The sequence below is a fragment of the Tenrec ecaudatus genome, chromosome 3, assembly GCF_050624435.1.
Source record: "Tenrec ecaudatus isolate mTenEca1 chromosome 3, mTenEca1.hap1, whole genome shotgun sequence".
Taxonomy (NCBI): domain Eukaryota; kingdom Metazoa; phylum Chordata; class Mammalia; order Afrosoricida; family Tenrecidae; genus Tenrec; species Tenrec ecaudatus.
This window is the reverse complement of record NC_134532.1, coordinates 170631464-170657560: the sequence shown is the minus strand read 5'-3', so window position 1 is coordinate 170657560 and position 26097 is coordinate 170631464. Positions and strand designations below refer to the sequence as shown.

The window sequence follows — 26097 nt, the reverse complement described above, 5'->3', positions numbered from 1 at the left end:
TAAACCTGGATTGGCCTATCTAGGCCACCTGGATTGGCCCACCTGGGCCAGGTGAGTTCAATTCAGCCAATGGGGTCGCTCAGGGGTCGTCCACCACGCCTCCCCGTGGAATCCTTGAAAAGGAAGGAGCCCAGAGAGGAGACCTTTGTTTGAGTGATGCCGCCGAGCAGCTTCCGCCAGGCTGCATGGTCAGGAGGAGTCCTATGGGTGCCGCGTAAACCTGAAACTTCTTCTAACTCTCATAACACTCACTTGGATCAGGAACCAGGCTTCGGCGTGAATTATTTCTCCCGCGGAGCCAAGGCCTGAGGTGTAACTCTAGCTCCAGAGAGATCTAACAAAACCTCTTTTCAAAGGCTCAGTCCCTCACAGGGACAGCATCCCCACCCAGCCACGTCAAGCCTGGCTTACTTGTGTTTACTACCACTCACTACAGATGAGTCAGTCATCACAGGTAAGCAAGCCCCTGATTGGGTGATCCACCCCAAGTTTCCTTTTATTCTTAAACAAGGTAATGAGCACTGCTCCCTTGGAAAACTGGGAAAAATCTGTCTCCTGGAACAGTATTTGAAAAGACATCATCAGACATTGCTAATTTCTTTTTAATGTAGGGCTCAACTTCAAACAAGTCATGTCTGAAGGTCTTTCCAGATTGAATAGTGCACGCAGAGTGGAGAGCCCATGCCCAAGACCAAGCCAGGGTCAGTGGTCAGTGCGAAGCTGTGTGGTGAGTGTTACTAACATCACTGAATTGTATAAGCAAAAATGATCAGAATGGCAAATGTTTTGTTACGTATACTTTACTACGATTGTTAACAGAAAACTTTTTTTAAATGTTGGGATTAATGGTGGCAGAATTCATGAATTTGGATACCTGTTCATCTTTAGAAAGAGACTTTTTGATTCATGGTGGTGAGTTTGACTTTGGAAATATCACAGAACTATTCAAACAGAAGACTTATATGTGGGAATGTAGAAAGACAGTGTTGTTTCATCAGTGGGCATTATGGGAGCCAAGGGAGAAATCCAAGGGACATAAGGCAAGAAAAGTCGTCTTCTGAGTCAGAAACAAACTCAAATCTTTTAAAAAGGCCAAGCCAACCATGCTACTTCTTGGTTCTGCTCGGCTTTTCTCTCGGCTTCCCACTGCATTTAGAGCAGTGGTTCGCAACCTTCTTCATGCCACGAACTTTAGTACAGTTCCTCATGTTCTGGTGACCCTCAACCATAAAATTTTTGATACTTCATAACTGTAATTTTGCTACTGTTGTGAACGGGGTGACCCCTGTGAAAAGGTCGTTTGACCCCCAAAGGGGTCGCGACCCACAGGTTGAGAACCACTCATTTAGAATAAAGTGCAAACTCCTTACCTCCAGATGCCTGGTGCCCACCTCTCCCAGTTAACCTTCTCCCGTTCTCCCGTTGGCTAACACAGGCCTCTGGTCACACTACTCCAGTCCTGCCTCAGACCTTTGTACTTGCCCTTTCTTCCATTTGGAAGGTCCTTTCAGGGCACTGAATGGAGACTGGCTTCCTCTTACCACCCTGTCTAAAGTAGTACCTCCTCTCTAACGCATCACCACACCATCTCTTTTACTTTCGTCATAGCACGTATCATGACAGGACTTGGTTTGTCTTGCTTGTTTACTTGTTGTGGCATCTCTCATTAGAAAGAGAGTGCATTCATTCATTTATCCTCGGCACCTGGAATATGGCACAGGCACCAAACACCACACAACCCACTGCCACTGAGCCGATTATGACTCATGCCAGCTCCATAGGACAGAGGAAAACCACTCCACAGGATTTCCAAGGCTATAAATCTTTACCAGAGCAGACAGCCTCTGCTTTCTTGCCTGGATCACCTAATGGATTTGAACCATTGACCTTATGGTAAGCAGTCCAAGGCTTAACCCACAACACCACCATTTAAATTCCATTTGGAAAAATAAACAATTGAAGAGTGTCGGCAGCACTGACGAGACCAGTGTCACGTCTACAGAGGGACTGGAGAGAATTGTTTGGGTAAAAAAGTACTCCTTTATTGCCAAGGAGGTGCCCACTGAAAATGTAAGTCTAAAGAAGTCGCCTGTATTCTTGGATTTAGAATGTTGTACAAATGCATTGGAATAAGGATGACTGGTGGGTGCAGGTCATCTGAGACAGAGTTGTCCTCAAAGTGGGGGACACAGAGACAGCCACACAAATTAGTAACACCCTAAGTAACACAATTAGTAGCACCCTAAGCCACACAATTAGTAACACCCTAAGAGGGCCCATAGGGCCAAGCCCTGCCAACCCAAGAGTAGAAAGGGAAGACAAGGAAAATTTGAAGGTAGTGGCAGCAGCCGGATTATAACGGGAAGACTAATCCACTGTCTGAATGAGGTGTAGTCAATTAATACGGGCCTTCTAGCCATTATCCCTTATGTGATGTAAATTCTGGCCTCTGTGCCTTTGGCGATAATCCCATTTTGGAGGGAGTCTTTAATCCTTACAGAAGGATTAAGTCTCTATGTTGGTAGAAGGTGTGAACCCAGTGGCTACTCTTTTCCTTAGGGGGTATCTGCTGAATGACCAACACCACACCTCCAGCAAGTCAATTCTTTGTGTATAAGAGCCTTCTCAGAAACACAGAGAAACCCCAGACCAGTGAACAAGGGGCGCCAGTGGAGTGCATGCGAAGTCTCTGTCTGAAGAGGCAAAGGCCAGGATCAGAGGCACCAGAGGCTGCGGCATGGGGAACTGGGGCAGAGCAGAGGGGCCAGACTGAGACCAGACGTTGGGGCCAGGAGAACATAGAGCAGAGGACTAGTAGCAACACCGTGAGGCAGAGCTGTGGTTGGGCTTCTCGGCCCAAGGAGTCAGAAGCCAAGGTACCATGTAGGTGTCTGAGAGGCTGAGGACCAGAGAGAGAGACAGACAGAGAAGGAGAGAGAGGGAGACTCAGCTGCTAGCTGCGGAGAGAGTTCTTGTGGAGCAATGACCATAGCTTTATGGATATTGACTTGTGGTAACCTGTTAACTTCCTCAATACACCCTCTTGATTGTGAGTTTTGTCTGTGAGTTCTGGGTAGCCTTCGCAATGGATTATCGATCCGCGCAGACCAGTAGAGCATTATGGGAGGAATGACTAGTGTCAGAATAGGGTAAAGAAGGATGGAGGGTGGAGGCATGTTGACCTCTGTCTCATGGGCACTGGGAGATTACTTGATACAATGGCTGTAACTATGGGCTCAGGTATAGGAACACTCGTGAAGATGGCACAGGACCAGGTAGTGTGTCTTTTGTTGTGCTAAGAACTGACTCAATAGCATGGGTCAGAACTGACTCAATAGCATGTAACAACAACAACAACAACATCACTTTAAAAAAACATTGCAAATGGCGGAGGCATGGCCAGGAGAAAGATTCCCCTCTGCCCTCCCACAGAGATTAGGCTTGGGGACAAGGAAGTAAGGGAAGAAACAAAAGGTAAGGTTTGTTGGTTCTTCTTATCTTTTTCCATGACCAATCACCATCACAGTGGAGATGGTCATTGCCTACCTTCATATAATGTTTACCAACCACCGAGGGGTCAGGTCATAAGGGGGGGGGGCTCATGGAGCATCTCCCCATCTCCATTAGCTCAGGCAGTGGGAGGGGAGCTGTTTGCTTCCAGCTTCTCTGCACCTGCCTTCCTTGAGCATGTAATCACTCATAGGGAAAGGACCTTAAGCAACAAGAATCCCACCTGGGAACTCAGATCCCTGTGGTCCCCTGTGGTAGTTACAGAATCAGTTGTCAACTGAGACTTAAGAGTGAAGGGGTGTTCAGCCTTTCAATCAGGCCGCAGGTTGATGGTCTCATTTGGAAGTGCTAAGGAGATAAATAGCTTGCTGGAGGCAGGGCATTTGCTTACTTCCTGCGAGATATTCCTGTTGAGACAGCACATGGAGCTACCCTAGAGCCCTGGAACTGAAGGAGCCACGTGGACACCCCTGCCAACGCTGAGATGCACTCCCACTGGATCCACAAGACTTTCCACCCACTGGCCTGTGATCATCCTGCATTTGGTGTCATTGCATGTGTTGCGTGATTCTGAAGAGGAATTTATAGATTGGTATCAGACATATGGGCTAATAGAGGTTTTATGGACTTGTTCTGGACTGGGCTGGGATGCTTTCTCAATATCCAATTGTTCTTGTATATAAAGCTCTTTCATATACACATCTGAGTCCCCCTGGATTTGATTCTCAAGTCTACCCGGACTAACACATCACCCAATACGGAACCACGCACACTTTCATGTCTTTGCATTCTTACATGAATAAACATCTCTTCTGGGGTCACTTGGAATGCAGTGACCCTAAGTGAGCTGATTATAAATTAGATGGTGTCTCAATGATAGAATTCTTGCCTTCCAGGCAGGAGAGCCTAGTTTAATTCCCAGTCAATACACCGCACACAGCCACCACGTGTCCATCAGCCGACACCTGTCTGTTGCTCTGACGCTGAGTAGGTGTCACTGGAGCCTCCAGGCTAATGCAGGCTAGGAAGAAAGGCCTGGCGATGTGCTTCCAACCGTCCACCAGTGGAAATGCCCTGGAGGACTACCCTCTGATTCATTTGAATGACAGGCATCACCACCACTAGCACTACATCGTAAGTGTGCTTCCCATAGCAGGTACGATGAAGAGTGGGTCTGCCACGTTGATTCATGTCCCGGCCATGGAGAGAACCCCCACGGAGGAAAGAAAATCCCAGGCCACCACTCCCTCGTCACCCACCCGCGCCTTCACGACGGTGGGTTGCCACTCTTCAGCTCGCTGGTGCTTCCCATCACGCATGAAGCCCGTGTCCCAGAAGGCAGAGCGCCAGTCCAGGAAACAATCATTAAGACAGCGGACACGAAGAGCTATGGCATGAGTCACCTAACTGGGATTCTTGGGGGAGTATTTTGTAATTATAACTGTAGCTCTCTCTGTGCTGCGAGCCTCCCCGACCCTCCCGGGGTTATCTCCAGGAAGTCTCTCAAGTAAAAATGACCACCAGATAAGAAGTGGGGAGCCCCCAGGTCAGCACTTCCACTGCGGGGGGACCTCCGACATTGCGATGCTTCTCGCAGCATCCTGTTTGTCTCCCTCATTTTGGATGAGGAGCAGAACACGTGATCTCAGCACCTCCCACGAACTCAGGAAAATGCAGACTCGGGAAAAGTGGAGTCAACTTGCCAGCTGAGACCCTCAGTGCCAAAGCACAGCCGTGAGAGCAATTGAACTCACATTTTCCAGCTCCAATTCCTCCCTGGGTGTTTAAATGATGCCTTGGGTTATTTATGCCGGGAGGCTGGCAGGAACCACATTTCCGTGGTCAGCTTACTTGGAAGCTAGCTTTTCTCAAGGTTGAAAGCTCTGGCTTCCATTAGCATGGGAGCGGGGAGGTGGGCGAAGGTGTACCAGGCCTGGGCTCTTGCCCCGGGGAGGCTGGGTTCAGTATGGACCCACAGTCTTGTGAATGCGGGTGATGTGAGAAAGGGGGTCAGGGGACCACAGGAAGACCGAAGGAGAGAATGACACAAACTTACGTTTCCTCTTCTACACCCACATGATACGTGCCTAGAAGCACACAGCTGTTAACCACAAGATCGATGGTTCGAACCCACCAGCAGCTTCACAAGAGACAAGACGTGGGGACTGGCTCAAGTTGATTTCAAATCATAGATCCTACATAGCAGGGGAAGGAAATGACTGGCCCTGAAATCCCTCCGTCGCAGCCAACATCACAGGCCTCACCTAAGAGAAGCCGTCCTAGCCATCACAGAAGGGGTGAGTTCAATAAATGTTTGACCAAATTTAGCAGGCTACTTTTTAAGTTATTAATTTTGTACGGCCTGTGAATGGTGGTAGAAATATACAATTGACCCACCGCCTGCTCTACAGTGTTTCCGAGGCTGTAAATCTTGATCAGAGAAGAGTTCACTGCCATTGAGTCTGACTTCTAGGAAAGAACTGCCCTTGTGGGGTTCTGAGACTGTAACTCTTTACAGGAATAAGAAAGCCTCTTCTTTCTCCCTCTGAACTGGTGGTTTTCAACAATTGACCTGTGGCTCTCCCACAGAGCAGCTGGTGGGTTTGAGCCACAAACCTTGCAGTTAGAAGTCTAGCGCTTACCCAGCAGTGCTACCAGGGCTCTTAACTCTATGGGGCAGTTCTGTGCCAACAAAGGAGCGAGGAACTGACTTTTAGCAACAGGAACAACTCCACACGATTTTGAAAAGACAGGTAAGCCCTCCTGTCATTAATTGACAATCAGAGATGATTAGCTGCTCTCTTTGAGGTTGTCCATCTTTAGCTTCCCTTTCAGCAAAATCTCAACTATTATTCTCAGTTCAACCACCTTGTGCCCACATGGTTCTGGGGAGCACAGAATTACCAAATGACATGGTTGAAAAATACTGAACCCAACTCAACCCAACCCACCCAACGCAACCCAACCCAACCCAACCCAAATCAAACCCACTGACGTTGAGTTGATTCTTACTCATAGTGACCCTATAGGGTAGAACTTCCCCAGTGGGTTTGCAAGACTGTAACTCTTTATGGGAGTAGAAAGCCTCATCTTTCTCCTGTGGAACAGTTCGCGGGTTCAAAATGCTGACCCTGCGATTATAATGCAGCCTAACTTAACCATTACAACACCAGGTGCATTTAATGCACTACAATGTCCCGGGAAGACTATTTAAACAGGCATTACAGCTGTTTCTAGCTATTAAAAATGGGCCTTAGTGCCGCTGGTGGGTAAGCATTGGGCTGCTAACCATAATATTGGTAGTTCAAACCCACCAGCTACTCCTTGGTAGAAAGATGAGGCTATCTGTTCCCATAAAGATTTCCAGCCTTGGAAACCCTGTGCCGGGGTGCTAGGAGGTGGGATCGAGTCAGTGGCGTGGGTTGAGGTCTTGAGTTGTGGTATTTTGATTATTGGGTGAGTATATGCTGCCCTTCAAGGCTCGGGAGATTGGTATCTTAAAAAAATTTCCCTGAGTGTCCCAAGTCTCTGCTTTATATTTCCTTGTCCTATTATTGGAGGGATGACAATAGTCCGTTCCACAAGGCTATCTCTTTCCTATATCATTCCAATCACAATGCTCCATCAATTTGGGAAACGGGCAGTGGAGAAAAAGAAAGTACTCTCGGTGGCCTGTGTGTTGCTATGAGGCTGGAAGCTCTGCCCCCGGTATTTTAAATTCCAGTGGGGTCACCCATGAGTTTCAGTGGAATCGCCTGAAGAAAACAAGGGACGAAGAAAGGCCTGGCGATCTCCTTTTTAAAAAACACGAGGCAATGAAAACCCAATAGCTCATAGCAGAATATTATCTGCTATAGTGTAGGGGGCAGGGGTGTGTGTGCAAAGATGGGACTTTGTACTCCCGTAAACAGTTACAGTCTCTGAAACACCTAAGGGCAGTTCTGCCCCCTGTCCTATAGGGTCGCTCTGAGTTAGCATCAACTCATGGCAGTGAGTGTTTTTGAATCCAGTTGGGGAGATGGACCTAGGATGAAACCATTCACCATGTACATTGGCGACAACAACACACGCAAACATCCATGATCCTAAAAGTAGTGCGAGACCAGGCAACACTCTGCCTTTGGTGTTCGTGGGGCCTTCCCCGAGTGAGGACCAAGTCAATGGCCATTGCTAACCAAGCAACGGCCGACAGACTCAATGGCTGGAAGGGATGTGCAGCATCCTTCTGGTTAGAGATCGCCTTCTCAGAGGGGCCTCTCCGTAAGCCCTAAACCCAATGCTGGGGCCTGGCGAGCCCAGAGCTCCCATTGAGTAAGCCGGGCTAGGGCCCAACCTGTATAAAGCTGTTCAAATTTAAAACAGTTGTGGCTTCTCTGTAATAACTTTTCCCCGAAATAACGTCGGGGTGGGCGTGGGGGGAGCAGAATGTGTGGTACTGTGGGAGAAAACATGACCGAAAGAACATGTTGTCTTGGAATTTCTTGATGAAGAAGATGTGACTCATGGAGTACACATAACAAGGCCGCTCAAGCAAGGACCGGTTGGCAATCAGAGCCTCAACCTTTGAAGGGCATTTCGCCACATTCCCCCTCTCCCTCCCCGAGACCAGTGTGTGTTACTAGTATCACATAAATAAAATCCACACAGCAAGAGCTTGCTATGCTGTATTTTCCTTCCATCTCTTTCCCAATGAGCTTTGCCTAGTTCTTTTTAAATTACAAAACAGAAAACAACAAAAAAAACCCTGTGGTTTTTTTTTTCTGTCTGCTTATAAAGCATATTGGCTTTGTTTACTAAGCAAAAGAATTTTTTTAAGGAAATCCCAGTTAGGCAAGATTTTATTTCACAAATTAACTTTATCAGGGAAAATATATTTTTTGTTCTTCTGTTATTAATCTACAAAGATAAAATGCCACATGTCATCAAGATGCTGCCAACTGACGTGAGGGATGGAGTGTGTTCTTGGCATGTTGTGAAACAGAGTTGGCCTGGGGGACCGCTACCATGTGAGTTGTGCTGGCTGACCTGCAGGGGGAGCTAAAACGTCTAACACAGCGGTTCTCAACCTTCCTCATGCCACGACCTTTTAACACAGTTCCTCATGTGGGAGTGACCCCCTACCATAAACTTATTTTCATTGCTATTTTATCACTGTCATTTTGCTACTGTTATGAATCATAATGTGAACATCTGATCTGCAGGATGTATTTTCATTGTGACAAATTGAACATAATTAAAGCATAGTGATTAATCACAAAAACAATATGTAATTATATATTGTGAAATATTTATTTCTAATGACAAATGAAATTTTGTCTTGAAGCATCGTGTAGCATGGGTAACAGTCTTCATGTGGGGTACTTGTATGTGGGCGTATCTGTATGCAGGCGGACCCGCCTGGAGATGGATAATGGAGCGGTGTCTTGGTTCCTAAGACCATTGGAAATGTGTGTTTTCGATGGTCTTAGGAGAACCTTGTGAAAGGGTCATTCAACCCCCAAAGAGGTCACAACCCACAGGTTAAGAACTGCTGGTCTAACACATGCAAACAAACCCCAAACCAAACTCACTGCCATTGAGCGACTCCAACTCATAGCAACCCTGTAGGACAGAGTAGAACGGCCCCCTGTGGGTTTCTGACACGGTAATGCTTTCCAGGCGAAGAAAGCCCTGTCTTTCTCCCTCAGTGCAACTGGTAGTTTCGAACTGCTGATCTTGTGGTTAGGAGCCCAACTTGTAACCGCTGTGCCACCAGGGCTCCCACACAAATGCTAGTAAGCACCTAAAATATAGGTGTTGAAAGAGAAGAGTTTCTTTTACATTTCTGTTGTGAAGGGAAAACATTACTGCTCCATTTTCACGTGCTAACGTTTTCAAGTGGGGCCTTGGGGGCATCATGGTTACACACACATTGGGCTGTGATCCAAAAGGCCAGCAGTTCGAAACCACCAGCCGCTCAGCAGGAGAAAGACAGGGATTTGGACTCTTGTAGAGAGTTCCAGGCTCAGAAACTCACAGGGGCAGTTCTGCCCTGTCCCGTCGGGTCGTGAGGAGTCAGCATGGACTCCATGGTGGCGGGGCAGTTCACATTTTCAGAGATACACCAGTGAACGTGGAGATGATTCCACCTCAAGGTGACCCCATGTGTGTCAGCCTCGATCTGTGCTCTGTCGGGCTTTCCTGGATATTTGATCCCCAATGCCTGGCTTCTGAGGCACCACAGGGCTGGCCTTGAACCCCCAACGTTTGGTTACCAGCTAGGTATAAAACCCAAGTTGCCTGCACCATCCAGGGACTACAATACTGTCATCAACATAGCCCATTCTTCGTTTCCTCCATTGCCACTTTTAGGCTAGAATGCCTTTGAGTGCTCATGGCAGACTTGATCCTATTTAAGTCAGAGGAGGGGGTACGTGTCCAGGGTGTCCACCTGGTTCATTCTGGTTTGGCCACCTGCTGAGAAGTGACCAGTCAATGTCTACCCCAGATATGCTGAAGCAGCGTCTACATTTGTTATCTAGATCCTCAGGCGACTCTGTTAAAATGCAAAGCTGTCCCTTACTGAGGTGCTGCTGACCTAAGCCAGAGTATTTTCAACTGCCTTAAATGTTTAGGGAAGCTGAGCCATGAATCAGGAAGACTAAAGACACAAGACTAAAGACCTTTGTTTGATGGGGTTAGTGAAGAATCTTGAATGGAATACTGACTATGATGGGCCGCCGGGGAGCAAACCAACCATCTAAGAGGCTCCTTCAAAGGGAGGATCCCGAGGCTTGCCTCCCTTAGGACGTGTTCCTAGGTGGACGTGTTATCTGGAGAAGGACATCGTGCTTGCTCACGTGGATTCAGTGAAAGAGAGGAAGACCGTCAACAACACGGATTGACACAGTGGCTCCAACAATGGGCCCAGACATAGCAATGACTGTGAAGGGTAGCGCAGGGCCGGGGCAGGTTTCATTCTGTTCCACCTGGTGGTGTGAAGTCGGGCTGGAACTCACTGGACAACACCTGCCAACAAGTCCGTGAGGCCTCTCCAATGAGAGACCTGAATGATGTGTGAGAATGGGCCGTGCAGATATTTGGGAGAAAAGTCTTCCAGGCAGAGGGAGAGCAAAAATGCCAGGCCTCTTCTGGAAGCGTGCTGGATGTACGGCAGCACTCACATAGCAAGAAGGCAGTGTGATTGCTCTGCTCAAGTAAGGAACCGGATACTCGAAACCAACCCGCTTAAGAAATGTGGGCAGAGAACGAACCAATGGCCAGACTGTGAGCAGGCCTGCAGGCCAGAGTGTGGATCTGGAATTTATTCCTTACCATGACTTTCTGCCGGGTCCATGTAGAGCACTTGTTCTGGTCCCCTCAAAGCCCCTGCTAAATCCTCCCTCCTCGGTGAAGCATCCCCAGGTCTCTCCAAGCCATAGTCTCTCCCACACTAGCACAGTCCGCTGTAATAATACAGCAACTCCAGAGAGAGGAGGCACCGTTCCCTTTCAGCTTGTGGGCTCCTTTGGGGGAACACTGAAGCAGCTGTTTCATAAAGATTATTCCCTGTATCGAGTCCAGGGTCGGGCACACAGCAGAAATACAACATGTGTTTTGTAAGTGCAGTGAACAAACTCTGTCCCTTTAAAAAGAAAACTGGAAGCTCTGCATATGGTCAAAAGTGTCACGGGGACCCAGGCAGTCACTAAGATGCATTCTGGGACACCACACTGCTAAGGAAACAGATTCGTCTGAACCAGGGTCGGTGGGGCTGTTGGATCTAAGTGATCAAGAAGCGGCCTCTGCTTCGTACTAGTCTCCATGGCCTTTTCAAGAGGCCTGCTCTTAGTTACGGAGTCTGGGGTCTTAACCTTAGTCAATCCGACAGGATCTGGGAAGGCCGCACAGACCTGCTCCTAGGGGAGTTTGGACTGTGGTATGTCTTGGAGATGAGCCGAATGTAGCCTCATGACCTCTGGGTCTGTGTCTCTGTCCTCTATGAGGAGGGTGAGAGAAGTCTGCTGGCCTCTAGACCCACGGCCAGATGCACTCACCTGCAGCTAGGCAGGACGGCCAAGAACACCTAGGGAATTCCTCTGACCCCGAGACACATTGATTGCCTGAGGAAGATTCTCACTTGGGTAGAAGCTGACCTTTCCATTTCAAGTCTTTGTGCTAAAAGGTGGGCGCACCAGGGTGGGGGTCTATCAGGGGGCTGAGCAGATCCCGACAGGGCCCCGGAACGAGCAGTGACCCACCTGGATGAGGTGGGCGGCACTCTCCGGGCTGCCATATCGCAGGTCGTGTCCGTTGATGGCCAGCACGCGGTCGTTCTCCTCCAGCTGCCCGTGCCTGTCTGCCACGCCGCCGTCCAGCACATTGTTAATGAACACGCCGGGCTCGTCCACCTTGCGTACCAGTTTGATTCCAAGCTGCTCCTCGGGGGTCCTTTTGTGGAGAATCACGTGGAAGCTGTCATCCCGGAAGCTGTAGGTGTCCAGGGCCAGCCTGGGGTTCCTGCTGTGGATCTGCTGCTCTCGCAGCACCGTCAGCTTTAGCACCTGGCACGGCTGTCGCAGGAGGCGCAGGGCGTAGCTGTGAGGGACGTTGCTGATGTCCATCCCGTTGACCTGGGGGACAGTGAACTTTAGAAGCTGGAGCCATTGTGCAATCAGGCCCATTGGATACACACCCTTCCCGAAAGGCCCGGGCCCCCAGAAGGCCTCTTCCCCTAAGGCCTCTTCTGCTCGGCCACCTTAGCCTGTGTCCACCAAGGCCCACCCTCCCAACAGTCTGTCCAGTCCCCTTTCTGCGTCCCCCATGCTCTGACACAGGCCCTCCACATGATCTGCACAGTAATTTACTGAGGCCTACGAAATGGTCTGGCCTGCATTTCTGTTGCCTGCCAAACAACTTTTCAGCTGAGCAGTAAAAAAAAAGGGAAGAGAACATTAAAACAAAGAAGAAGAAAATTTTCCCACTCAGCATAGCCAAATTGTGACATTAATCCGTTCCAGTGAAACTGAGCTGGGTTCTCTTTCCAGCAGTCTCCAACTAAAATTTTCTCCCAGCTCATCCGTCCTGAATGTTCAGTCCTCGCCATGGAATAAAGTCTGAGGGGGCTTCAACATGTTGGTGGAGATTACTGAATGAACAGACCATAGAAACTTTCTCGAAACTTTTTGAAGCCCCCTGGTATGGGTGTAAGAAAGAGATGGTGTGTATGTGAGTGTGAGAGCAGATGTTTTGAATTGTGCCCATGGTACACTCCTGGCATATGTGTGTAAGAGAGAGGGTGTGTATGTGAGTGTGAGAGTGGGTGTCGTGTATTGTGCCCACAGAACACCCCTGGTATGTGTGTAAGAGAGAGAGTGTGTATGTGAGTGTGAGAGTAGGTGTTGTGTTCACGGTACACCCCTGGCATGAGGGTAAGAAAGAGAGCGTGTGTGTGTGTGTGTGTGTGAGTGTGAGAGTAGGGTGTGCCCACAGTACGCTTGGAGATGCCTGTGAGATTGCACATGTACCCAGGGGCTCCCAAGTGTTGTGGGAAGTTCCGTCATTCTCCTTTTTTAAAGTTGATGTTTTATCGTGAGTCGGGTGAAGGTTTACAGAGCAGACCGGTTTCCGTTCAACAATTCATTCACATGTAGCTCCTTCATTCACTGCCTGCACTTCCTACAATGTGCATCACCTTCGCCACTACATTGCCCGCGCCCCTGCCTGCTTTACCCTACCCTTCCCAACGTTGTCTTTGGTAAATCCCAACTGGCTGAGGAGTCTACAGTGTGGGGACCTCCCCAGAGCTATTGTTCCTTGAGTAGACCTGCCTGTTGTTTGGCTGAAAATGAACCATGGGGGGATTTCATTTCCAGGCACGAAGGGGGACTAAGGACCACTCTCTTGGGGGGTTCACCTCTTTTCACCAGCCTCTGTTAGACAGTAAGCTCTCTTGTATGTCAATTGCATTCTTCATGAGCTTTTTAAAACCCCCTCATATGTGTGTATGTGCATGCATGTAATACAATGTATGTGTATATGTGAAGAGTGTACACATATATGTATATGGGAGGATGTATGTTATATACATGCACATAGGACTGTGTATATGTTGTATGTGAGAGTCTATATGCATGTATGCATACATGTGAAAGTACATGTATTGCATGTGCAGGTGAGTGTATATGTATATACTCTGTGTGAGTGTATGTGTAGTGTGTGTATGTATGTGAGGATGCTATGTAAGCATATGTATTATATATGTGAGAATGCATATCTGAGAATGCACATGTGTGTAGGTGAGAATGCATGTATATTAATGCATGCAGAGGATGCATATGTGTGTGCATATGAGAGTGTGTATAGTATGTGATAAGGGAGTATGTATGTGTTGTGTATGTGTGTGAGTCTATATATGTGTATGAGAATGTGTATGTGAGAGTGTTTGTGTTATAATGTGTATATAGGTATGCGTGTGTGTATGTATCTGTGTGTGAATGTATGTGTCTGAGTGTATTTATATGTGTGTATGTGTGGAGTGTATGCATAAGAATGTGTGTATGTGTGTGTGTGTGTGTAGGTTGTCAAGATGGCCTTCTACAAGGTCTCCTCCCCAGATTCTCACATGAGAAATCCCTGCACAGTGTCAAGCCCCCTAACAGGAATGGGAGTCTCCTGGCTTTCCCAGAAGGGTAGAATCCCTTCCTAACACTGTGTAGACAGCATTCAGCTGGGCCCTCCTCCATGACCTGCAGGGCAGTGGCTGCCACCTTCCTGGTTTTAATTACTCCAGCCCAGCAGGCCGGCCAGTGGCTGCAGGCCCGGCCTTCGCCACTGCTTTTGAAGAAGCCCACTCCACAGCGCTGCTTGCAGCAGAAGGAGGAGAGAGGCCCCAAGTGGGGATACAACCTCCTGGGATGTCTGGGGATTGGTAAGATGTCTAGACTGGCAGCCAATTGTTAGGGGGGCCTTGCAACAAGGGGATTCTTGGGTGTAGCTCACCAACAGCCCCCTGCCCCTCTACCACTGAATCTCCTGGGAAGGACAGGACTTCCCAAGAGTGGAGCCCCCAGGACGCCAGGTAAGCACAGGCTTGCTTGTGCTGGCCAGCCCACCTGCCGCGAACAACGTCACATGGGTTTCATCATGGCACGTGGAGCTCCTTCACCACAGACGGGCTGGTCAGCGCAAGCAAGCCTGTGCTGCTTATTGTGCACCCGGCCCTCTGTCCTGCCAGGGACGGCGACTTTGAAAAGAGGCTCTGACTCGGTGGGAAGGTGCTCAGTGCTGGAGAGAGACAGACAGATGCCAGCCGCACTGAGAAGCAGAATCTCTGCAGTGGTGAAAAACGCAAAGAATTTCACGAGAGAGAAGTTAGGAAGCACAAGTAAGCATGGGCTTACCTTGCTTATGGTGTAATCTGATGTAAGACTCCTTGGGAAGAAGTAAGGCCCACCCCTTTGGTCCAAGTGCGTGTGAACAGAGCCTCTTGCTGTCACACTCAGGCCAGGAGCAGCTCAGGGCTGCCTGCTAAAGACACCCCCCCCACCCAGTTGGAAGGCCACGGGAACCAGGATGTTTATGACCCAAGTAGTCCCCAAGGCAGCCCAGCTCCCGCTCAGGCGGGAGGAAACCGCGGAGTCTCAAGGACTGAAGGCTGCTTGCCACCTGAGGTTGCTGGGCCCTGCCTCGTCCTCCATCATGAATGTCAAGGTTGCTGAGATTACCGCCTTAAACCCTGCTTCCTCTGACTCCAATGGGTTTGCCAAAGACACTGCTCACGAGGAGACAGGCGCAGCCCGGAAGTGGTTGGATGAAGCTGCCGTCTGGGTATCAGGCAGGAGATATATGGCTGGGGAGGGATTCCTTGTCACTTTTGGCACGGAGCTTACTTCTGCCTGATAAACAACTGCTCTTTTAAGCTTCCTCCTTAAAGTTCTCCCCTCCATCAAACCTCGGAGGACAGAAAGACCCCAGACATTCTACTAAGCACCTGGATCCCCTACATTGTCTGGGGGTTGGCGGGAAGAGTTTAAGGATTACGTACGTACGTACGTGTGTGTGTGTGTGTGTGAAGTCCTAGGCCACAACATTCCAGGAAACTGACTTTAGAGGGTGTGTGAATACAGCGATTAGAGACGATCTGAAATGTTCCATTAACTTGCTCTAAAAGGAATTTTAATTATGTAGCAACAGCGGAAACACAGCATCACTTTGTTATTATTTTATGCTATGGTTGGTTGAAAGGTGACGAAAGGTGGACAGGAGGGAAGAAAGGAGTGGAGAGGAGATGGAGAAGCTGGGGTGGGGGGTGGAGAAAGAAAAGACAGGAGAAAATAAGACGGTGATGGAGGAAAACAAGCAGAAAAGGGGGTGGGGGGAGAGTAAGGAACAAGACCGAGACAAAAGCTTAGCTCACTGACAGGAGGACTCTCACCCGAAGAGGTACATTAACGCGGCCACTCCCTCCGCCGCATGTACTTAGTATTGACCCTCCTGCCTTCACTCCCTGTCCCCCAGGCACTCATTCACTCAGTCATTTGCTGGGGTTCAGCCCTTCGTCACAGCTCCAGCGCCGTGGTCTCTCTACCTTTAGTATGATGTCCCCCGGCAGTAACCGGCCATCCCTGGCAATCACCCCGTCGCGATAAATGTGCTGGATAATGATGTGGACCAGTGGGGTTTCGCTGCCTCCCACGAGCCTAATGGAGAGGCTCTCGTTGGGGTCTGTGCGATTGATCTTGATGCTGGTAATCTCACCATCTGGAATCAGGTGAAACAACCTGGGAAAGGCTGCAATCGACAAAGACAGTATATTTCAGACAGCCACCCAACACACATCTCCCACCACCTCCCTTGCCAAACCCTGGCTGCGGCCAAATGAATCTCTCCTCCGCACTCTCCACTTCCAGCCCCGGGGCCAGCGTGCGCTTCCTTGCTTGGACTGCCTCTGGTCCTCGGCTTAAACCCCGTGTGGCCATCCCGGCCTGCACGGAAGCATCCCTTCTCATTAAACTCTAGCCCGATCATCTCCCCCCTTGCTCCCGTGCACACTTCACTTCCCGGGGAGCTGTCCCTCCATCGCTCAACCTCTTAGCATGTGTGTCCTTTTCCTACGCTCCCCCACTCGCTGCGGTGGTTTTTAGGGACCCTATGCGCAACGGAGCGAAACACCGACTGACGCTGCGCCATCCTCAGCAGCGGTCCCCTGCCAGAGCCCACTGCTGAAGCCTCCGTGAAGCCATCTCTCTGAGGGCCTTTCTCTTGTTAGCCATCCCTCTGCCTTACCAGGCATGATGTCCCTCTCCAGGGATTTGACTCTCCTGTCAACAGCCCCCCTTTTAGGCTCGAAACATCTTGAGAGCGAGTACATTCTGGCTGTTCTTTGCACAGATCTCTGTTCAGGAGCCTCAGCTGATGTCTACTGAGCAGACAGGAAGGATGGAGAGAGAGGGTGGATGATGTTCCTGTTGTGATGGAATGAGGTATCACCCCATCAAGACTGCTCTTCTGCTCCTCAGAGTGTCTGGACATTTATTCTCTGAAAAGCCTGCTCTCTGGGCTCAGGGACTCCTCAGGCCACTCTATCAAACCTTTGTTTACTGAAGGGGATGTTCACAGTCAGACAGCCCCAGCCAAGGCCCAGTTGGTTATGTGGAGAGTTCTGTCCACTGATCGCAGAGCTCAAAGGAGAGGGAGGGACCGTGTATCCAGCTACCCTGGAGTCCATTCCAACTCCTGGCCAGCTCCTGCGGGCCCGACTAGGGCTGGGCTTGTCAGCGTTCCCAGAGGCCTCGCTTTGGAGGCACTGCTGGGAACACACGCTCCAGTCTTCGGGTCGTTGCTGAGTTCCGTGATGGTTTGCGCTACCCAGGGACTCCGGGGCTGCCGAGTCTGGGGAATCCTTTTGCTTCATGCAATCTTCACTCCCGTTCCTTGTGACTGTACCTAGCAGATGCCCTAGTTGTGGTGCTGTTGAAACCATGCGGAAACCAGGGACAGTCTGATACTGGACAGGGAGGCCAGTTGAGGCCAGAGAAGGAAAGGCAGTCATTGGCTGGCAGTGGCTCAGAGCTCAGTGAACACAAGGGACTGAAGAGCATCCCCTGCCTCCCTCCTGTGCCCAGGGGAGTCACAGCTAGACAAGGAACTTGCCAGAGAGCCATCAGCCAGGGGCACTTCAGTTGAGTGCGAGTATTCAGAAGGGGCACCAGCAAGTGCTGGCATCAAGCCACACTCGGCTCAGGGAAGAGGGGACTCTTCTGAGTGGCTGGAGCGTCTGAGCTTAGAGGCTGGAAGGTGACATTGTCTCTGTTGCTGCTGGCAACTGCCTTTGCCCCACCATCCTCCCTTCAGTGAGCCACCTGGAGAGATCAAAATGCAGAATCCACTCTTTGTGACTAGTTTGAAAACCATAACCTTATGTCCACCTTTTCTTTTTTAACCCCAATGGGGGAGGACATAGAGTCCAAGAACTAAGCAGAAAAGAGTTGATGTGAGCATCTAGTTACTATAAAACAGAGCCAACAGTCAGTTCTCGGCCAGAGGAAGCCCAAGATTGGGGTTTGATTTAATGTAAGCAATCGCATGAGCTGTGAGGCTGTGGCAGCTGTCTTAGTCTGCCCACTCCTGGTGCTAACAGTACTTGGGTGAATTGAGTTCAATGACTGTTTAAACTACCTTGATTATGTGAAGTAGGCAACACCACAAGTATTTTTTGGAATGTTTCTGGTGAAAGGGAATGAAATGAACCTTCTAAAAAATCAACTTTTAGCAAAGAAAGCCTTGGAAATAATCAACGGAAGCTGCCGATTTCCCCCTCTCTTCCTCTTCCTCTTCCCCCCTCCCTCCTAACAGCATCTTAAACACCATACTACCATCTTGCATCTCTCAAGCACTCAAGGATGAGGAGTTGATAGCCCCAAAGGCCATTCCCGGTCGCATTTGTGGATGAGGACAGTTAGCACCACAGCAGCGAGACGCTAGTGACCTTGAAAATTACAGTAATTTTTAAACTGTCAAATTGTGGTGGTCTGGGAGGAAAGGACTTTGTTCAATCGTGGGGTCTCATAAAATTTCTAAAGGATACAATTGTTACTGATTACAAGTTTGTATGTAGTAGGCTCTGGTGGTAGAGCGGGCTATATGTTGACCTGCTAACCACCAGGTCAGCGGTTTGAACCCACCAGCTGCTCCATGGGAGAAAGATGGGGCTTTCTACCCCTGTAATGGCTTGACGTCTCAGAAAACCCACGGGGGCAGTTCTCTATACTACAGGGTCGCTGTGAGCTAGGATCGACTTGATGGCAGAGGCCGGCACTACACTAATCAATTTGTGTAGCCTTTTATTGGTTTGTCTAATTCTCATAATAAACTTATGAAATAGATTACTATCTCCAATTCTAAAATTAAAAAAAAATTTAAGTTGAGGAAATGCTGAAGCTCAGGGAGGTGAGAAACCCAACTAAGGCCACACAGCTGATAAATAGCGGAGCCAGGACAGACAAAGAAAGGATGGCCAAACCACGCTGAAAACGTTCACAGGACTAACTAGGTTTTGGGGCAACGAGGGCCTTATCATTTTGGAAGCTTTGTTGCCTCAAAAACCTGAGAGCCTTATCCTACCCCACTCCATTGCACAGTAATCATTTCTTGACCTCTCCCCCACCTACGTCCTGCACACATAGCCAGGCCACCGGCTTTATCTTCTTGAAATGTGGCTCTAATGCTTTCACAGCTCTGCTCTAAGCTTTCAGGCTGCCCCCAAATCAAGCCCAGATCACTGCATGGCACCCCAGCTCCTCTCTCCTCGGGCTTAACGCATGTTCCTACCGCTTCTCAGAACACACTCAACATCGCAGCGCTAATCTAGATCATAAACCCTGCTCCTTGGACATGCATTACACTGGCCCTCCCTGGAAGACAAGTTCCCTTCTCTACAGCTGTTGTTGTCGCTTATTAATACTATACCACCCATGATATAGGAGCCCTGATGGCATAGGCTCCTAACTACAAGGTCAGCAGTTCAAATCTACCAGCTACTCCTAGTGAGCAAGCTGAAGCTCTCCGCTCCCATAAATGTTTACAGCCTCGGAAACCTGGAAGCAGCTTGACGGTAGTATTTTCACCCACAGTCTATTCTTCTTTTCGTTCAGTCTTGAGTGTATCCTGTGATGGTTAATTTTGGGTGTCAACTTGGCTAGGCTATTGAGCCCAATGGTTGTGCCGAACACCAGTCTAAATGTGTCTGGAAGGTATTTGGGGGCTGTGATTAACATTGGTAACAACAATAACACCCCCTTGCTGCCACCAAGTCCAGATTCCGACGTGCAGGGCGTGTGTGGGAGACCACAGGTTTCGTAGACTGGCCGTCTTTGGGGGGTAGAACGTCTCATCTGTCTCCCTTACAGCAGCTGCTGACCGTGGGGTTAGTAGCCCACCTTGTAACCACTGTGCCATTGAGGCACCTTTGAAAAGTTTTATTAAAAGATCATTTTACTGTGGGCTCTTACAACTCTTGTTATGATCCATACGTCAACTGTGTCAGGCATATTTGTATGTATGTTGCCTTCATTCTTTTCTAGACATTTATTTTCTATTAAACCCTTGGTATCAGCTCCTCTTTTTTTCCCTCCCTCCCACTCTTATACCTCCTTGAAAGGTTATAAATTATTACTAGTTTCATATCTTACACTGACTGCTGTCTTTCTTCCCCTGTTGTTCTTCCTCTGAGAGGGGTGTATGGTTATGTGCCGACTGTTGCGATCGGGTCACCCTTTCTCTGTTCTTCTTCCCCCCTTCTCCCTAGCCTTCTGCTATTGCTATTCCCACTCCTGTTCCTGGAGTTCGTATATCCTGAGCCCTATCTCTTATCTATACCTGTGTACATACTCTGGTCAAGTCTGAATTGAGAAGCCGCACTGGAGTCGATAGTGGGGGGTGAGGAAGCCTCAAGGAACCAGAGGAATATAGTGTGTTTCATCAATGCTTTACTGCACCTTGGTTGACTCATCCCTTCCCTGTGGCCCCTCTGTGGGGGATTGTTCCATTGTCTACAGATGGGCTTTGGGTCTCTGCTCCATCCCCCCAAAGTTCTCATCAATTTGTTTTTGTTTGTTATGTGTCTTCTGATGCCTATTACCCGGTCCCCATGACCCCTCATGATCGCCCAACGTGGGCTTGTTGCTTCTCTGCTGAATGGCTGCTTGTTTAAGTTCAAGCCTTTAAGACCCCAGACGCTGTATCTTTTTATAGCCAGACACCATCCACCTTCTTCACCACATTTGCTATGTATGCCAGTTTTCTAGAACAAAGTATTCTTGCATTGAGGGAGGGGGGTATGAGCAGAGGCTCGAAGTCCAGGGATCCTTTTATAACCAGCTGACTTTAACTAAAGGATATGACTAGTAATATTATAGAGGAGCCTGTTGGTGTAGTGGTTATGCATTGGGTTGCTAACTAAAAGGTTGGCAGTTGGAAACCACCAACCACTTCTCGGGAGAAAGAGTTTTCTACTCCCGTAAAGAGTGACAGTCTACAGGAAGTTCTACCCTGCCCTGTAGGGTTGCTATGAGTCAGCATCAACTCAATGGCAATGAGTTTGGTTTGGGTTTTACTAATAATGTGAGTGGACCTCAAGAAATCTAAGGAAGGCCTTGAGAGCAAAAACAGGGTTTCTAAGAACCCTGGTTGCATAGTATTACGTTCTGGGATACTAAGTATATTGTCAGCAGTTTGAAATCGCCAGCTGCCCTGCAGGAGAAAGATGAGGTTTTCTATTCCCCTACGAGTTGCAAGCTCAGAAACCCACAAGGTTAGTTCTACCCTATCCTACAGGGATTGACACGGTGGCTGCAACCATGAGCTCAGGCACAGGAACAATTGATAGGATGGCACAGGACTCTGCACTGTTCCATTCTGTTGTGTACAGGGCCGCTACGGGTCGGAACCAACTCGAGGGCACCTAACAGTACAACAACATGAGTTAGAATCGACTCAATGGCTTGCTATAAGTATTCTGTTGCCACATTGGCAAAAGCATTTGGCTGCTTGTCAATTGCTCATCAAAAGCCTGAGCTACCGGTTGCTCTGCAGGAGAAAGGTGTGGCCATCTGCTGTCGGAAAGATCGCAGCTTTGGGAACTCTGTGGGGTAGTGCTGTTCTGCCCCATGGGGTTGCTGTGTGACAGAACAGACACTCAGTGGTGGTGTTTTGTTTATTATTCCTTATAGTGTAGTGGTTACACATTGAGCTGCGATCCGCATGGTCAGCAGTTCAAAACCACCACCTGCAGCAGCTCCAGAGAAAGAGTGGGCTTTCTACTCCCTTAAACAGTTAGTCCTGGAAACCCCCAGGAGGTAGCTATGGGTTAGTTAGCATTGACTGGATGGCAGTGCCTTTGGTTGGCCCACGTCTTAAGCCAGCATCCAGAGCTAATGGTTCCAATTCCCTTCTCCTTCAATCCATGGGAAACAGCAAGTGGTCATCTCTACCTCTAACTTCTTATGTAAGAGTGTGGTGAGCAAGTTCAAAACTATTTCGTACCCTTGAAAAGCCAGGTGTCATGGGAGGTGAGGTGGTAGCCAGGCTGTCCTCGCCTGTGAAGCCAACATGGCAGGCCAGGCACTGCAGGGGAGCTCACCTACCTTCGGGGGCAGGGGCATTTTCCCCGCCCAGCTCAGCTTGGTTGGCAACTGCACTTCCGCTCTTTGTCCTCCGAAGGACACTCAAGGCTCGATTTATTTTCTTGAAAGATCTGCTTCTGATAGTAGAGCGCTCAAAGGGCCCTGCTGGAGGGGGGCAGGGGCGGGGAAGAAGAGAGGAACGATGGTCTTGCATTAATGGATGTCATCTTGGACACACACGTGATCAAAATCAGAACAGAACTGACGAGGTGCCGTCGAGTATATTCTAGCTCATAGCTACCCCGGGTTCACAGCAGTGCTGGCTCTCAACAGTTTTCACAGCTATGCCCTTGCTGAGCAGACGGCCAGGCCTTTCTTCCACGGCTCCCTGGGTGTGTTGTAACGGCCATCTTTTCAGTTAATTGTTGGCACTACCCAGACTCAGGAGCCCTGGTGGTGTAATATTTATGAGTTAGCTAACCCCTAGGTTTGAAATCTGAAACCACCAGCCACCCTGTGGGAGAAAGACAAGGCTTTCTTACTTCTGTAAAGACTTACACTCTGAAAACCCCACAGAGGCAATTCTACCCTGTCCTATAGGAGTCAGAATCAGTGGCAGTGAGTGAGTGAGTGACCCAGACTATAAGACAGTGCTTCCCAATGTGAGTGATATTGTCCCCCTGGAAGAGAGGGTGCTGGAACGACCCAGGGGCACTGCAGAAGCAGGCAGCTACACGAAATCCTGGGTTTGGGGCTACAGTACAAATGTTTTTAATTGCTAAAGGGGTGATGAGTTATTTATTTATTTTCCTGTAAAGGGCATGGTAGGCCAAATAAATTTGGGAATGTGTGCTCTAAGACAGATACTAGCAACAAAACTTTAACTGGTGATCTCTAGATGGAAGGATGACGAATTTGCTTATGAATATTTTCTAAATCTTTTACAACTGTGTGTGTGTGTGTATAATGTGTTTAAAAATATCTCTCTCTGTCTCTTGTGGGCTGGACTGAAAATAACAGTCCTTTGCTTGCGCAGCCTGGATCGGAAGAACCTGACACTGCAGGAGTGATGGACCATTAGGTCTAGTTTCAACCCCTTTCACCAAGTCAGATTACACACCGTTTTAATCATCCGAGGTACTCCCGATTTTATTTCACTTTGGAGGATTGGACATTGGGATGCTGCCAAGGATAGCAAAACTATTTCCCCTTAAAAAACTATGTCTAGAACTTGCCAGTGAATGCTCTACGGAGGGCGAGCCCCGGGCAGGAGCTCCTTCCCGGACCCCCACCCAGCTGACTCACTTCTGGTTCGGTTGCTCCGGCCGGGATCCAGCGGGCTGTTGGCTGGCTGGCCGTCCTCTGCCGTGGACACGTAGGCAGGGTTGTCAAGGCCGGGCTCGTCCGTCATTAAGGAGATGGTGGCAGCCGCAGAGATCTCTGAGGAGAGGGTCGCGGCCGTGAGGCTGGCACAGCCGTCGGGACCACCATCTTGGGAGCGCCTCTTCCTGTCTTTGGTGAGGCCGTAGTGGGAGGCACCTTTACAGCTGCGACAAAACCGGGGGGGGGGGGGTGAGCACCTCAAAAAGACTTCAGCTTTGTGACCATGCTTTAGTCAGGACCATGACCATGCCTCAAATGCAGGAGCCTGGTGGCACTGTTGGCTGAGCGTTAGACCCCTAACCAAAAGGTTGGCAGTTCAAAGCCACTAGATTCTCTGAGGGAGAAAAGTGAGCCCATCTGATCCCATGAAGATTTATAGCCACAGACACTCTATCTATAAAGCCACCAGGAGTCAGACATAGCAGTAGATTATTCCTGCCGTGGCTAGGTGTCCTCAGGTGGACTTTTGACTCATAGCGACCCCTTGTGACAGAGTAGCTCTCCTCCATCAGGGTTCCTCGGCTGTGTGCAAAGAGTGTGAGTTCTCCTGGAATCAAGCTTTCCTGGAGGTTGGGGTCACCCACACAGGCCACTGCCCTCAGGTGTCCTGGTGAATCTTGGGAAGAAACAAACAAACAAGCAAACAAACAAATGAGTTCCTTGGGGTCAGTCACCTTTTGCCAAACAACAGCTTAGGAAGCCTCTCCGTTGGCCTGCGCCCTAGCCTGCAGCTCCATTTACAGAATGGTCCCCACTAGAGTCAGCCTCGAGAACCAGGAACCCAGGGACTCAAGTAGAGAGCGCTGTTTTGAGAATGAGGACGGCAGCCAATGTACAAATGTGACGGACACAATGGACAGATGGATGCATGTGATGAGTTGTATGAGCCCCCAATACAATGATTTAGACAAGAAAGAAAGAAACAGGAACTCCAGGGTCCGACAGAGGTTGTTTGGGGCAGACTGCTTGTCCCAGGTAAGCTGCCTCCTCTGTTTCCAAGAATTCCGTTAGTTTGGGGAAACAGATACTAAAACTCAGAGCGGCTGTTATGCTTTGGGTAGATCGGTGATGATTTCAACTGTTCTTCGGGGCAATGCTGTTTGAAAATCCTTCCTGACCAGCCACACCTCAGTTCTCTTCTTCTCATCCTTGGGACACTTCTGACAATCTAGTAAAAATGTTACCTCGATTTGCAAATCAATAACCTGCCATCAATTTCTTTTGTTGACTGAAAATGCTTTTTAATAGTGATGATCTCTCATGAAAATGGATTGCCACGTCTTTTCTCTGCCAGCGCCACTGGGTGGATTCGAGCCACCAACCTTTTGGTTGACAGCCTTGTGAGCCATGAGGGTTTTACGTTCATTATGGAGGTGGCTAGCTCTGAAAGGGCAGGCGTCATGCTGACCCCTGTAGGGTGGGGATGAGCGAGTGTGGGTGGAGGCTGGGGGCCTCTCCCTAGATGGCAGGGGCTTCTGCTTTCCACTTCCTGTGGCTGTCGACTGCAACACTCCTCAACATGTACCGAAGACACACTCTTCCCACCTGGTGTGAAAGGAGACTTTGGTAAAAGTCTGATGAGAATGCGTTATTGCTAAAATGCCATTTAAAAAGAAAGAAAGGAAAAGCCCCCATTCGATTGCTAGACTTGAAAAAGTAGATGCGTTCATACCAGCATTCTCTCCCTTTCACATATATGAAATCCACTGCCGTCAAGTAGATTCTCACTGGCAGCAATCTATGGATGGCTTCTCAGTGTGCAAGAGGAGCAGGCAGTCTCAATCTTGTACTGTGGAGCAGGTGTGAACCTCCAGCTTGGCTGCTAGCAGTCCAATGTTCACCCAACAGCACCACCTGGGACTGCTAACCAGCAGGTTGGCAGTTCAAACCCACCACCTGCTCTTTGGGAGAAAGATGAGGCTTTCTTCTTCTGTGAAGAGTAACAGTCTTGGAAACCCACAAAGGCAGTTCTATTCTGTCCTTCAGGAGAGCCATGAGTCAGAATTGACTCGGTGGCAGTGAGTTTTCAGTATAGTGATCTCAGCCCTGGCCCTTGGAGGGCAAATTTAGGAAATCTGCAGTGGTGTCTACAAGACCAGGCCTTGAGCCTGGTGATCTTGGGCTGTTTGGATGTGGCAATTCCTTGCTGGTGCTTATTTTGACCATGAGTCCTATGGTTAGCTCCCAAGTGCTCCCTCCCTCCAAGGCCCCCCTTCCCCCACCACACACACACTCACCCCACAGCACTCACATCAAATCAAATATGAAGCTGCTCTGAGTCTACATTTAGCTGTTCATGGAAGCAGAATCTCCATTGCTGCCACGAAGCCACAGGAGATTGGCCCTGGATGGCTGTTCTACCTCTACACGTGGGCTGCTCTGGAGGGCCAGACCCAGGGCTGGTCTGGGGATTCCCATGCACTACAGCATTGCACTCATCGGCATGCCTTTGCACAAAAGGAGAGCACAGGCATCCTGTCAGAGTGGCCTCCGTTTATGCACACTCAAGTCCATTGGTGGTTAAAATGCTCTTGAATAGTCTGTAAGTGGTTTCCACGCTCAGCGGTTAGTGCAAAGATGGGAGGGTGGAGGTTGGGAAGGA

The 26097-nt window shown here is 49.2% G+C and overlaps 1 protein-coding gene across 1 annotated transcript in view; it reads right to left on the bottom strand.

Annotated features, from left to right (window-relative positions):
* Nucleotides 1–26097, bottom strand: part of LNX1 (ligand of numb-protein X 1) — a 113897-nt gene that overhangs the window by 19547 nt on the left and 68253 nt on the right. Inside the window, exons 2-5 of the mRNA XM_075543582.1 lie at nucleotides 23418–23659; nucleotides 22134–22277; nucleotides 16079–16281; nucleotides 11751–12122 (exon numbers count right to left, since the gene is read on the bottom strand). Of these exons, the coding sequence (XP_075399697.1) occupies nucleotides 11751–12122; nucleotides 16079–16281; nucleotides 22134–22277; nucleotides 23418–23659 (961 nt within the window). The remainder of the gene's footprint in view (nucleotides 1–11750; nucleotides 12123–16078; nucleotides 16282–22133; nucleotides 22278–23417; nucleotides 23660–26097) is intronic.